The 15,271-nt window shown below is 38.2% G+C and overlaps 1 protein-coding gene across 1 annotated transcript in view; it reads left to right on the forward strand.

Moving 5' to 3' along the window:
- The window catches only part of LOC133421566 (meiosis inhibitor protein 1), a 70,004-nt gene that overhangs the window by 20,459 nt on the left and 34,274 nt on the right, over positions 1-15,271 (forward strand). Inside the window, 8 exon segments of the mRNA XM_061711219.1 lie at positions 1,972-2,106; positions 5,622-5,736; positions 7,326-7,417; positions 7,710-7,857; positions 8,159-8,270; positions 10,280-10,340; positions 10,952-11,043; positions 14,971-15,127. Of these exon segments, the coding sequence (XP_061567203.1) occupies positions 1,972-2,106; positions 5,622-5,736; positions 7,326-7,417; positions 7,710-7,857; positions 8,159-8,270; positions 10,280-10,340; positions 10,952-11,043; positions 14,971-15,127 (912 nt within the window).

A 15,271-nucleotide genomic window follows, 5' to 3' on the forward strand; every position in this document is an offset into this window, starting at 1 on the left:
TCTACAGCAGGGCAAATCTGTATTCATCTGACAGCACAAGCATAATCCTCTTCTACAGAGACCAGTCCTCCACATCGATGAGGACTCACCACTATTCCTACAGGCTTTCATAATGCATCAGACAGTTATTAACCTCATTTTAACAGTGTTAACACAATTTTATTGGTAATATTCCACAATTTCTTAGTTGTTTTGTCCACTTGATGCAGACCATTCATTTTGACACTTCTGAAACAGACTAATACCTTCTCCATGACCATAAGAAGTGTTCTATGTTTTTAGAAGTGAGAAGTTGAAAAGGTTGGAAATTTAAATTAGTTGAAGCTGCAGATAAAAAAAACACATTATTTAACAGTGCAGTGATTTTCCAGTGGATGGCTCTTCCTATTTGCTTAGTTAAGACAACACAAAGGAACTCCTGGAGCTTTTATCTCAGACAGTCCCTGAAGGCATGGAAATTGAGTCATTTAATGACACTGTCCAAAACTTGCTTTTGTTTAGCCTTTTTCTGGGTGTTGACATAGACAGATGGCTGTAAAGTTGTTGCCAGAGATAAATGGGATGAGATTCCAAAGTTACTGTATTTTTGGGCACAAAAATACGAGAACTAGACAATGCTTTCTAGAAAATAATCAGATAATGCTCTAAATGAATTTGAGACTGTTGCTGTTGCACTCAGACTGAGGTTCAGCTGCACAAACAAAAAAATTAAATAAAAAGCGACCTCCCGTTAAATGTGTTAAATATGATGCACTGGGGAGTTTAATACATTTGAATTAACTGTCTGTTGTCCCTGAGATGAAAATGCATCACAGGCCCGTAAAATATCATTGTATTTCCGCAAGGCTGACATAATTTTAATGGAACGCCCACGTGTAACATGGCAGTGATACAAGGGATAAGAAATTGCATATACTGAGAAGGAAATGTGTCCTTTATGCTGAGTTAAACATTAAAGAAGGTAGCTGGACCACAGCACCTGAGGAGCTGAACAAGCTAGAATTGTGTATATGTGTGTGTGCGTGCGCATGTTTTTTAATTATATAAGGGAGAGTAAAAGCTGACAGAACATGAGCTAATGGGACTGACAATATTAGGGTTTAGACCCGGTTTTAGGGTTTATGATTGGGATTCAGATAATAGTGGTGGTTAGACAATCCCTTGCGTGTCTGTAAACTGAACTAATACTTTGTTAATCCCTCAAGCTAAATGCCAGTATTGCTGTATAAATTATTAAAGAAGGCTAGATAAATAAACTTGGAGGGGGGGTTGAAGATCAGTTGACACACAAATGGTAAAGGTAGCAAAGAGAGGGGCACCGTTAAAATCGAGTAGTGTGTGTGTGTTTTCATGTTTATGTGCATGCATGTGTTATTTAGGTTGTTCTATTCATCTACTGTTGTGGCAACATTGATCCAGTCTACAGCTGTTTTAGTGCTGCATTGTGGTAACACACTGTGGTATTATTTTTAATGCCAAGAGGTCAGTGATATTTATTTATTGTCTGGTGTACTTGCCCTTAAAAAGAGGAAATATTTTGTGTGCGTGTCTGTGTTTGTGATTTTTCTATGTGTGCTTGCCAACGTGTAGGTAACTGAGGTAGAAGAATTGTGCCAGTGTTGGTACAGGAAAGAGTTGGAGACATTAAATTAAGTTAAAGAACATACTTACATCTTTGTAATGGGCTTTTATTGAAATCAAACTTAAACATCAACATCAACAAAAATTCCTGAAACATTTCCCACTTTTCCTTTTACTTAAAACTGACTTGTTTTGAGGCATTCAATATTTTACTGACTACAGGGATTCAAGCAGGATTTATAATTGTTGTCTGCTATTCTGTGTCATTTTGCATGTATGAAATCATGCATGTACTGTATGTGTGTCTATAATTATTTGTATAATCACTTATTTGCCAACCATTTGAACAATGGCACCACTGTTGGTGTTTGTGTGTATTTGTGTGGACAGACAGCCCCCCAGCCTACCTCTGTTCCCCAGTGGCTCAGGCTTTGTGGCGGTTTCAGAGGCAGTGATGGCTGGAGTCGCCTCCTCCTGTTGGTTGGTCGCCATAGAGGCTGTCAGTGCCGCTACCGCTTTGTTCAGGTACCCACAAACACATCTGCGGACATGAAAATGAGCTACATATTGTCTGGGAGAGTTGTTCAGCTACTTTCCTAGATTCTGAAACGTTTGAGAGGGATGGGATCATGGAAAGGCCCCGGAATAGCAAATATCCGTTTCAGCCCTCTCCGTCGGGGAAAAAATGCTGCGAAAATCCCACTAAATCTGCAGATAAGCTCCGATTTGCAAAGCCCTGCTGACCTTAATGGGGAATCAGGGTCATTTTGAATGTAAGTGAAGAAAATTGAAATTATTTCACTTTAAATACCTAAACATGGTTGACCGAACCTTATTTGTTTGTCATTTTGGAGTCTTATCAAGGCTGTAGAGCAAAGAAAGCATTTAATTTTGATTGATCAGGAGCTGCTTTTTGCTGTCACTTTGGGTATATTCACCAGATGAAGAGTGTTCAAAAGTCAGCACACAGCTTCAGTTATTACAGCTACAAACCACTGATGAGGCCCGGAATCTGGATGTAGTCATGGAGTCAGACCTGGGGGGTGGTAGCCTGGTGGTTGCAGAGCGGGGGCTGGGATCTGGAGGACCCAGGTTCAAGCCCCTGAATTGCAACTGAGGTAAACCAGTTTGGGCCCCTGAGCAAGGCCCTTAACTCTTACTGCTCCCCGTGCGCCATGCAAATGGCAGCCCACTGTTCATAGTTTGACTAGAGATGGGTTAAATGCAGAGAAAAAAAATAAAGGGAAAATGTATTTAATTTATTTATGAACCTTCAGAGACACATCCTTCTGTCACTTGAAGAACATCTTCATGATCAAAAGCCTAATGTCTTAGTAGGATCAGAAATACTCCTGTTATTTTATATAATGGTTTAGGACCAAAATAGATCAGGGACTTGTTGCCATATCAACCATCCAGACCTCTCAGGTTTCCTTGTCCAGGTCTCCTCTGTGTCCCCAGAATCAGAATCAGCAGCATTCAGCTTTTATGCTCCACAGATCTGGAACAAACTTCCAGAACACTGCAGGAACGCTGAAACCCTCAGTTCCTTTAAATAAAGCTTAAAAACTCTGACTGAATTACTTAAGCCATTTTGAATTTTCATTTAAACAATGTTAATGGCCGGGTTTCCCAGATCAGTTAAGTAGTTCTTAACAGCGAAAGACTTCTTTCAAACCTTCTTAAGGAGCCTGTGAAAGAAAATCGCGTTTCCCAGAGTTGCTCTTAGCTTAAGTATCTCTTTCATTAAGAAGGAAATGAAAGATGCTGCTGACCCAGTCTTTACAACCATCTTAGTGAACAAAGACTCACAGATCCAGCCGCGTCAGGCAAATCAATATCACACCAAGTAATGAGATATTAAAACAATGCACCCCGCACAAATTTTGATTTATTTTATACTTTAGATTTATATTGTTTAGCATTTATTGGTGACAGCAAAGGGGGAAAAAAAAGAAAAATAAGGAATAACAAGTGTGTTCCTGTATATGCTTTATGCATTACACACAAATAAAACGATCATAATGAATATCATTTATTTGATAATTTGGCTGCTATACAGCATGTTCTCGCTGCAAATCAACCGCGTCACCGTGCGCGAAGCAGAACTGTTTATATGAACGCATTCGTGCGTCAGCACCTATGTGATGACAGGGAAGCAGCAGCTGAAAGAACGGGATCCTTTGATGAATCGTTCATTACAGTCTCAAATATAATCAATGGTGTCGGTTTATATTAAAGAATCTTTTTGCCCAGAAGAAAAAAGAGCGAAGACAACGACCCATAACTATTTTCTTCTCTTGAAAAAACCCACCTGCACCGCGAGGTTTAGGATAAAAAGACGCTGCAGCGCGAGTCGGGATGCAGCAGCTCAGAAGAGCAGTGGAATACGTGGCGGGGATGATCTCCGCAATTAGAAGCCCTCTATAACTGTAAAAACAATTTCACTTATCACGGGTTCTTTTTGGAACATAACCCCTGCGAAAAACCAGGGATTACTGTAATTCCACGTTGCGATTTGCGAAACTCGCCTTCTCTTGCCTCATGTTTTTGAACGCACACACACGCCCACCACGTTTCCTCCCGGTTTCTGCGTGTGGGGAAAAAAAGCCTCACTGTAGCCAGAAATAACGGAGTAACGCACCGTTTGGATGAAAAAGGGTCATTGAATTATATTTATCATCTTAATTTTTCATTATAACGCACATGCAGCAGGGAATTAGTGCGTTAGGCAGCAGTGCTGCGTGTGAAAATGCGCTGATAGTGATCGGTGATCGATTTGCCTGGCATCGATTGATTTGGTTTCAGAACCGGACAGCTGCTCCAAAGAGCTTCTGAAAGAGCGAAACTAAAGGACGGTGTTAAGAAGTCATCTGGGAAACACCCGTATCTTAGGGTTCTCTCTTAGTTCAAACCTTCTTTGAACCTCTCTTAAATCCTTAAGAGAGGTTGGATCTGGGAAACCCGGCCAATGTCAGTACTGAACCGTAACTCCACCTTAAGTCTAACTGAAATGTGCTATACAAATAAACGTGCCTTGCCTTGACATTGTACCAAAGGTACAGTATATGAGGAGTACAGTGTCCTATAACTCCTTAACTACTGTTCATGATGTATCATGATGTTTGCAGGTTGTTATTTGGGAAACAACATGCTCTTTAAAGGTATTTTTACTGTGTACAGTTTAAAACAAATCAATGCGCCACTTTGGTCCACCCTACATGCATAATATAGAACCAAAACATTTTTCAACTTTAGAAATCAAACCATTTATTTATGTATTTATTTATTAATTAATTAGCAAACCAATTTATCTATATATATTTTAATTTCCCAATTACAAACTTATGATAACAATGGCTTATTACCATGTACATGACACATGTGGTCCTCCATATTAACACAATACATACTGCAAACATACTGAATCTCCTAAAATGTCAATCAGAAGTTTTCAGCCTGAAAGAGGAAAGCCCATGGGAATCAAAGATAGACGCACCAGTAATGAATGTAATCGGGATATGAGAAAATGCCAGAAGGGGCTAAAATTTAGATTTTTTTTTCTTTCCTTTTTCATTTTCTAAATCCCATTCGATTCAGATAGTAACCCACTGTAGCTGAATCCCTTTGAGTATCCTCAAAGCTAGTTAGAATCTTACATGTGGTACAACAGCTGTAGCTTTATCAAATATTTATAACCCGTGATTGCGCCCAGTATAGGCACAGCACCCATCAGGTTTGAATAATAAAAAGCTAATTTAGCTTTTCTGTATCTCAGAAGAGGGAATTGTGTTATAAGGCGACACTTGAGAAATTAAGGTGTCCAGCATTACACACTTAATTCTTTTGCTGATTTGAGTGCACCATTGTAGTGTATTGCAGGATTAAATACTTGTCATTGGAAACATACAGTACATCTTCACTCAAAATTGTGAGCGCAAAGGCACGAGGGAATGATTTGGAATATAGGTAATTGTCAATTTGCTTATTGTTTGTCACCTGCTACTACCATGCTGTTTGCATTTCTCTTAATTCTCCAGACTCAACCATCAGTCTCGACCGGTCCAATATGAGGAGGTAAAGGGACTGGTAAAGGCTATCAGCTCTAGATTTTCTGAACTTCGTTTGCCCTTCCCTGGTCCTTTGAGATACTCTGTAAGTTAATAACACTGTGTCTTATCCACATATGTTAAGTTACAAGATGCAATATAGATTGCAGAGACTGCTATAGACTGCTGAGAATATCTCTCATGTACCTCGTGAAAAGAGAGAAGAGTCCATCTCAATCCTTGTACTAACATGTAAGTTTTTCTGGTTTTATTTTTTTCTAAGTCTCTGAAATAATAGATGAGATGCAGTGCTTCTCCATGAGCCGATCTCCCATCTCACACTTTACCATGGTAATTTACCTCCTCCATAAGTGAACCACTTTTGTCACACAAAAAAATAAGAGAAAGAAATTGTGGTATTATGAGAACCTTAAGCTCTCTCATGATGCCACAAATCCAACTCATTAGTGTAGATTTACTCTGAGGCTAAATCCAAGGCAAACAAAGCTTGCGGTGGATTGGTGGACAAACAGAAGCGGGTCCTAATCAGCGATGCAGATGCAGGTGTGCTGACCTGGGAGCAGGTGAGGTGGGCGTGGCCAGTGAAAGACCTGGCCCAAAGGGATGCAATGTGGACCTCTTGTGGTTGTGAGGAAGGATACAGGGGAAGTTGTATAGGTTGAAATGATCATTAATTTGTTCATGTTGGTGTTTGGTTCTGTTGATTTCTGTTGATTTATCATATGGCTGACTTTAGGCTGAAGGTTTTCACTATTGCAATCAAATATATCGTTTTACTTAACTACTTGATTGATGATCATTTATTTTTGTTGCAATAGCCTACAGATATCTGTTGGCTTTTGTGCTCACAGTCTTATGTGCTCAATGATATGCTCTGCATATTTTCACCAATTTACAGAACATAAATCTGACCTGTAGTTAAGCTTTAGAAAGCATTCTTCTATTTTACTGACATATAAGTGAAAACATATCAATAAAATATTTTCTCAATGGGTAACATTTTTTTTATTCATTTTCCTTTACAATATTTCTATTGTAAAATATGCCATAAATAGAGTTGATATATGAACAAACCTTCAGAATGGTAAATGCCAAATGGTTTGCACTTATATTGGTCTTTTTAACCTATTCTTGCTTCTACAACACAATCATTGTGAATATCTGAAAAGAATCTGACATTTCCAAACATTTTTACTGAAAACATCCTTACTAATAGATGTCGCATCTTGCTGCAAATGTGAATGTGTGTGGACATTTTCTGTTTGTAATGCCCTTTTTGATTTCTTTTTAGCGAAGCATAACAGATTCATGGATGGATTAAAATATTTTTTTAATTTAACTTTTAACTTAATCAACCTTCCCAACCCCAGCCTCTTTCCAACACCCTTCCTGTCCTGTTTTTAGGTACAGCCTTAGTTTTTGTCAGTACAACCTCTGGACTTTAATAGACTCCTGTTTTTGAAGAAGAAGAAGGATGGTATCCTAAGATCTCAGACTCTCAGTAAAGATGTGGCATTTCACCTAAGATTAATTAAATGATAAAGCTTAATTATCTTATGTCATTTAAAGATTGGATTTACTTTTTTCTTGCTCAACGTTTTCTCTCCAGGCTGCATTCCTATCTTCTGCTACCTCCTGCCTCCTCCCTCCTCATGCTCTGCTTTTGTATTTCAGGGAACTTTGAGGAGATCAGATACAAACAGCCAGACCTTCGGGTCAAAAAAATATTTTCTACAGGCCCTGGTCTGCTTTGAGGCCACCTGCAGGTCAGGACATGGACAAGAATTTGAATTAGACCATAAAGACTTTTTGGGCTAAGATATGTTTTTTTTTTTTTTTTTTTTTTTTTTTACCATCTTAAATAGAAAAAATTAGTCAAAGTTTTGAATTCATATGCTATTTTATGCAAAAAAAAAACCTGGATTTAATATTTCCAATTTATGGTTTAAACTGCAAATGAAAGAAGTTTATGAAGTTCCTTGTAGTATTTCATGTCTATTCGTCTCTGCTTCTAATTTTAAAATGTTATGTGTCTGTTTTTGAAAAATGTTGTTCAAGGTTGGCTGAGGAGTGTGCGTCAGAGCCCGTCCTGATGGAGAACCCATTTACTGCTCCACATAAACACAACGATGCTCAACACTCTGTGGAATCTCTGTGTCAATGTTTGCTGCGCTGCTGCGACTCTGTCTGGATACCCGCTGTTCAGGTGAGGGCTGAACACAGTAAAACAAATGCCAGGCTGATGATTCGATTAATCATCCTCAATTGTCTCTCTGTAACAGTTAGAACTAAAACACTTGAGGAATTATTCAGTTGTTGATAATAAACACATAACACAGCCACTTTTATTAAGTTTAGGTACATATTGACTGAGTGGCAATTGTTCTTTGCTTCAGTGCTATTAATTGTTTTATGATGTACGTTGTCAGTTGTCTTCAGGATAAAAATCTCTCATGTCAAAATTGTTAACAGTTTGTGTTTTTGCTCTTGATTTTCTATGTCTGTAGAGGATGTGTGAATGTGAGCCCAGTGCCATGATACTGCAGCCCTTCTACTCCATCCTTTCCTCCCAGTTTACCCTTCTTCCCTCCCTCATGCCTGCATTTGCAAATAAACTAGGTGAGCTGTCTCACACTGTGTAACCACAAAAACAAACATCAGTGTTCCATTTTGATCAAACATTCACACACACACGCCTTTTTTTAAAATTAGTTGGCAGGCTGTGTGTGGGAAACTGGTCAGCTTTGACTCCTCAGCAGGAGATAAATATACACTTTTTGTTAAGGGAGTGCCTCAAAACAAGCTCTGTTGACGGTCCCTCGAATATAAATATTTATTTACCAGTTGAGTGATGCATGAGCAGGCAAATTCAGACAAACTTCAGTCACATAATACAATATACTGCTAATAGAAGTGCATCATGTAACATCATTTATAAGCAGCAACGTTAAACTCTACATGCAGCATTATTTACTGTCACACACACTATATGTATGTGTACACTCACTGTGAAATGTATTAAAACTCAGGCTTGTTTTATTAGGTTCTGGGCAATTTAATGTTTTTAAGATGTTTTTAGGATGTTTATTTAGTCGAGTCCCTACATTCAGATGCCAGCCCTACTTTGCTGTTTATTGATCATTCTTGATTTTTACTGATTTAAGCTTCACACTGACAGAATGAGTTCATTATTTTGGCACATAGTTAAGCTTCATCATTAGATCAGTTGAATTTATGATAAAAGTAGCTGAAATCGCATAATTGTGAAGTAGTCACACTTATTATTATTATTATTATTATTATTAGCTTTAACATATGTCGGTTGTGCACCTCATGGCAACATGTAGCAGTATCACATACCGCTGTGAAACTAAAGCCCTCACAGACCTTGGCTCACACATATTCCTCAACATGCCAGCTGGCCAGATAAGCATGAATTGCTTGGATGTTCTTTGAATTATTTAAATGTCTGACTGAAAAACCAGAAATAGAAGTGGCTTCACCCTCCAGCTTAATTAAACACTTAACATAATGTGAATTCATCATCACATAATAGATTGTGTTATTCTCTGAGCCACTAAATTGTTTTGCTGCTGTGTTTAGGTATTTTGTCTAGAAGTAAAAATCTGGGTTTTTTTGCAGTTTAAAAAAAAGAGGAAAGAAGCAGCATCAACAGAGACTGGGGCTAAATGTTTGCAGAGGGGGAAAACAACACAATCAGACCAAAACTAGCATTGGACACAATTTCAATTGTTACAAGAAAGTTGTTGCCGTGGGCATCTGGAAAAGCCACAGAGGTGGCAATAGAAAGAAACCACAGCTTTATATTTATGCTGCAAGCAGTTATCAGACCAGAGCAGGGTTTCTGCAGGATTTCTGTGGTTCCATGCGCACTAAAAAAGGCAGTGAGTCACTAACCTTGTGGAATTAAAACTTCTACATAATTAGGGTGCTGTCACTCACCAAAGCAGTGAACAGCAAAGACTTTACTCTACATACACACTACAAAACGCTTTTTCTTCCCCTGGTTGAGATTAATGTAGAGCTGCGGCCCTGCTACCTTTACTGTGACAAAATAATGGATGTTTCACACTTCTCCTTTACATTACTTTTAGAATAGATTTCTTTCTGCTTCAAATCTACAATAACGAAAATCTGAATGATTTTAATATTCAAATTGCCCTTAATTATCTGGCTGAAATCTCGTATACTGATGATAACTTAGCCTTCATCTCTGTTGCTTAATCAAATGTCTTGTCAACTTTTCGGAATCCTCTTTCAAATAAGTTATTGAACCTTTGATAACACTAGGGTTGTTTTTTGATGTGCTTCTCCTTTGATATAGCCTTTTTAATTATGATGGTCTGTCATGGTTTTATGCTGCTTTCAGCTGTAGCAGGAGTCTTGCCTTATAGGGCTCAACTTAATAATCTAATAGTCAAAGCTGTAGGTCACTATGACATTATGATGATCTATTTTTGTGACTATGACATGATAAGTATATGTACCAGGAATTGATACTCTGGCACAAAGAAATTGCTTGAAAAGGAAATGTTTTTTTGCTCTTGCCCTTTTGCTCATGTCTTGATGTCCTAATTGCCGGCTCCTCACCTCTTTTCCCCTCTAAGCTTCCTCTGGTTTCTTCAGACTGGCTTTAAACCACAAAAGCCTCCTTTGTGCAGGAAGCAGGTACTTTCAACAGACCACACAAACACACAAGCATGCACAGAAGTGAAACAAAATGCTGCACTCTAGATGTTCACTGTTTAACACTGCATGTTAAGCCAGAAAATTGGCCTCTTACTTCTATTCTCGTTGAAAAAACAATGACACAGAGAGTGACTGAGGCATCTGGCATTTTTCTGTCACTCTAATTTCCTCCCAATAAGCTAGTCTTCTCAGCAGTGCGTCTTTCACAGAATGATGGATCTGCAGCGTCAAAGTCTGCACGCTTTTTTTGTCATGTGTATATAGGCACATAGAAAATTGTGTGTATTTCTATGAGACAGAGTGCGCGTGTTTATGCTTTCTGTGGTTGAATGGGTAAGCTTTAGGCCCCCTGCCCCTAGCTGTAATGAAACTAAACCACACTGTGTCGGTGTTTCATATTTGAAAGGAATGACTCAAACAAAGCACATCCTCTCACTGTTCATTCTTCTCTGTACCGTCCATGGATTATGTGCAGTGTGTTTTCTGTTTTTTGCCTTAACTATTCTCAGTCTTTTCCCTGCTCTATTCTACATGCATACATTTTTCAAATGTATCATTTGTCAATTTCTCCCCCTTACCAATTATTTCAGGAACCCAGGTCTGAATGCTTCGTGCTGCGGTTTTCTGCAGAAGCTCAGTATGTGTCTGCTTTCCGAGTCAGACCCTCCTTTTGGCAACCGGGGTACGCAAAGTTCACATGTGCACTTACATAACATGTAAAGACGTAGCACCATTCAATCTTTGTTGTTCCTGTTTGCTTCAAAGAAGTGGTGTTAAAGTGTTAGCAGTTGAGTTATGAAAATACACAATTATCTATAAATACCCATGCATGACTGTCACTGATCAAGCCATTGATGTGCCAATTAAAAAAAAGGTCTCTCGAGGCCAGATTGGTGGACAAAAACAATAAACAAGCTGATGCTGCTAAATTCCGCAGTGTCTGAAAAGTAGTTAGCTGATATACAGAGGACGAGGAAATATGTTGGGTGTGTAAAATGACTTTTAATTTTACACCTATGGAAGGAATTGCTGTTTGTTTTTTTTTATTAAATGTCACTTTAAATTGCTACAACACATGCAACGATTATGTGTTTAATAGCATTGCCTTTTTACTGCGTTAGACCAAAGTAAATTGTATAAAAAGCAAGTCGGTACACATTAGTGGTCGTGTTTGAATGATTAAAACTCAGCTGTCGTTCGTCTCTCTCCACATAGCTGTCACATAGCCTAAAATGAAGCCCAAAAACATGTCAGTGGAAACTGCAGTGGTTCCTGAGGGACACATTGTGACACGGAGTAAAATATTTCTTTGAAGTAATGAGGTGTAAGAATTTTATGAGTGAATGCTGATTTGTGTGCGTGTGTCTGTAGTGTGTGTGAGTGCTTATGTGTTTTTGTCAGTGTGAATAATGAGTCTGGCAGGCCCGACACTCATGGTTTCTCTATTTCTTCTTGTCACACTTCTCTCCTCTTTTATCACTGTGATGTTGCTTTTTCATTCCCTACCGCTTGTTTTCCTTCATCTTTCATTGAATGTTCATTTTTATCATTTTTTCACACACGTAGGATATTGTTATTCATATCTCTTTATCACTGCATTGTTGATCAACTTCTCACTGCGATAAGTGGGTTGTTATTTCAAGAATAATTTTGATTTTATTGGTTAAAATAATGTTTGTTTATTTATTATCAGAATATTAATAATTAATTTCTGAGATTGGTACAAAAAAAATGTCATCTCTAGTGGCTGGTACAGTAAAGAAAATCATGTCAAATTATTTTACTTGAAAGGAGAAAAGATTTGTCACCATCTCTGCCAATCAAATAGACTTTCTGCTTGTCTCTTTTGGTAGTGGTGTGCAGTCAGGTAGATGCCAAGCTGCCGTTAGTTTTAGGTGGGTTTGGACAAGGAAATGAACTTAGTGGCGGAGAACACACCAAACCCCAGTGCAGCTCAAAAAAGAAAGTCTGCAATTGAGAAGGCTACAACTGAAAAAAAAAAAGAAAAACAACTAAACAAAGGCTGCTGCAAGAAATAAAACAAGTATTAAGATTGTTGTGGTGTTTCCTTAGTGGCAACAGTTGAGGGCAACATGAGGAACTTAAGACTAATGCATTTTTCGGTATATCTCTGCTGGACAGGTTTCACCTTTTTCGCGTTTAGTTCAGGAGGTTTCATGCGTCGTCACTCAAGCAGAGTGTAAGTAAAATTCAGCTGATCCCTGACTTTCAGCTAGTCTGTCTGCACAGGTTATGCTCTGCAGTAGTGCATGCATGTGTTTGGACCTTTGGTTTTGATGGAGATTAGGAGGGTGGTCATATACTTTCAAAATTCATGTCTTTCAAGTTTTTCAGGAATCACCTTGTACATGGATATTAGTTTCCCTCTTTGCTGATGATGAATTTTGGCTCACTCTGGTTTACAGAGTTCCTTCAATTTATGGATGGTATTTCTTTACGCACAGCTCACTTTGGGTCTCGCCATAGTATTTCAATCAGGTTGAGTGAAGCAAAGTGTTGCAGTGACTGAGCTATGATCAATTAATTGCGTGCATTTGATTAACAACTACTGGCAGCTGCTTATTATTTTAATTCCTGTGGAGTTTTTCACACACCATGTCTGCATTTTGATTACCGGTACGTTTCTGCTAAACAAATAATGACAGGATGTAAATATGTCACATATAGTTTTGTAATGTGATGATTGGTTTTCCAAGGACCAGTTGATTTTTTTGGTGCTGCAGTATATAAAACCTTTAGAATTGAAAGAGGGTTTATTCTCCTATTCAGATTATTTTATTTCTTTTGATCAAATTTAGGCGGAAGGGAAAATACCACTACAGTGTGCTTTTTTTCTGTCCCATCTGTTGTTCTCTTTCATGTTCTTCATCTGTCACTCCTTAACTTTAATCCTTTCACTCTTAAGTCCTTCCTTTGAGAATCGGTGCAGACCTCTTGTTCTTCTCTTTCCCTCAGTTTTCAACTCTCACTTTTTCCCTTGGGGTGATGACTGCATGAGTAACTACAGCCATTCCCTTTATTTTTTTTTTAGTTTCTAAATCATACTATTTTTCTCTAACATTTTATCCAATGGCCCCTCCAGACCAGTTGCCACGGGTTTGTACTTTTGTACAAGCTGCTCCCCTCTCTCCCTATGCCATTAATTTATATTCATCTCTCCTTTTTGTTTTCTTGAAATCTCATCCCCTTCTTTATCTTGTTTGTCTTGCTCGCCACAACCAGACTCCTGTGAAGCTTTACATCTTTTGTGTAGTTATGCATCACTGACCCTCATCCTAAATCCCCAGTGTCTTGCCAAGGTTTTGAAACCCTTAGACAGAGTATGTCCTACTGTGAAAAGTAAGCAAATAATGGCCTCAATTTCAAGAAGATATCAAATGAAGAGGACATATTTTAGTCAATTTAATCAATATATACACATTTTTGGAGATGAAAGGAAAAGTTCCTGTAGAAAAGCTTAGAGTAGTCTTTAATTTCTTACTTTCACCTACTATGGAAGGTACTATATCTCAATAATCACCTGTATTGTGTGTATATTAGGCTACCAAAAAACCTTTTGCTGTAAATTTTATTTTCTAAGTTACCAATGTTGCAATTCTGTCAAAACATTTTATTATTTTTTGAACCTTCTCTTACTCTGTGGGCTTGGATTATTTCAATAATTGCTAGAGGAATCCATGACACCTGATACCCCAGGTTTGAGTTGCCAGAGTATTTGTAAATTTCAAAATTTGTGTAGCCTGACTTTTACTGATTACAACTGAGACCTAGCTATCCAATTAAGGTCTGAGACACTGAGGCTCAACTCGTACAGAATGTTTAAGAGTTGTTCCTTATTTTTTCATTTTAAAATTCTACAAAATATAAATATCTGAATCCAATAATACGCTTGATTCTCTTTCTTATCATCCCTCGTCTCTTTTCGTAGACCTGCAAGAGGCTGCATTGCACTGCACAGCTTTCTTTCATACCATGTTGTGTTCCTGTTGTCTCATCTTTCTCGGTGTTGGTGCCAGATTAGAGTTTTAGAAGCTCCATCATCTCATAGTGCTGTATATCACATCTTTTTCTCCTGACACTCTTTATATGCACAGATAGATATGCACTTTCACTTCCTACTCACGTATTCTTCCTTACTGTCCCCATTATTTTATGTAGTTTTAATATTTCTCCTTGGACTTTAGGGATATTATAAAAAAAGAAAGTTTATAGCCTTGATATTATTGCACATTATGGCTGCTGTTAGTTATGGAGATTGATTTTAAGCATCCATGACAGCGAGGTCCTCTCTGTGACAGATACTGGTTCAATGTTCAGATGCAAAATAAATTATTGGAAAAGTGTGAAATCAGCACGTTAACTCATTTTTCCTTATCAGGGTTTGTGTAAATCTTAGCTTTGGTTTGGCTTTGGTAATAATACGAAAAATTGGTGAGTAATAGTCCTTTGTATATAGGCCTTGCAGCCGCTTCTCCTGCATTGTATTTCATCTGATCCATCTCTTTGTAGGTTTCTCCTCTCCCACTCTCAAGCATTGATAATAATGCTTGTTTTCCTCCTGTTATATTTCCTGTTATATCATCCCCAGATTGTGAAGAGGTGGAGACTCTTCTGCAAAGCGTCCTCCCATCTCTGTGTCGCCATTTGTCAGAATGGCCTATTCTAATGTGTGACTATCAAGAACCCAGAGCTACACAGTACTGTCTGGTGATTATGCTTTACTTGGCTCTGCAGCAAGGAAACAGGTAATAATGCATGTGTTGTGGATTAAAAGCAATTACATCCACTGGCTGACAAACGTGAATAAAGGCTTCCAAAATGAAAACACCAATACCTCCTTCAGTCACATTTTAGATGTGTACAAACACTCTGGAGACGTTTCTGGGGTG

Source organism: Cololabis saira, chromosome 21 (assembly GCF_033807715.1).
Source record: "Cololabis saira isolate AMF1-May2022 chromosome 21, fColSai1.1, whole genome shotgun sequence".
Taxonomy (NCBI): Eukaryota; Metazoa; Chordata; class Actinopteri; order Beloniformes; family Belonidae; genus Cololabis; species Cololabis saira.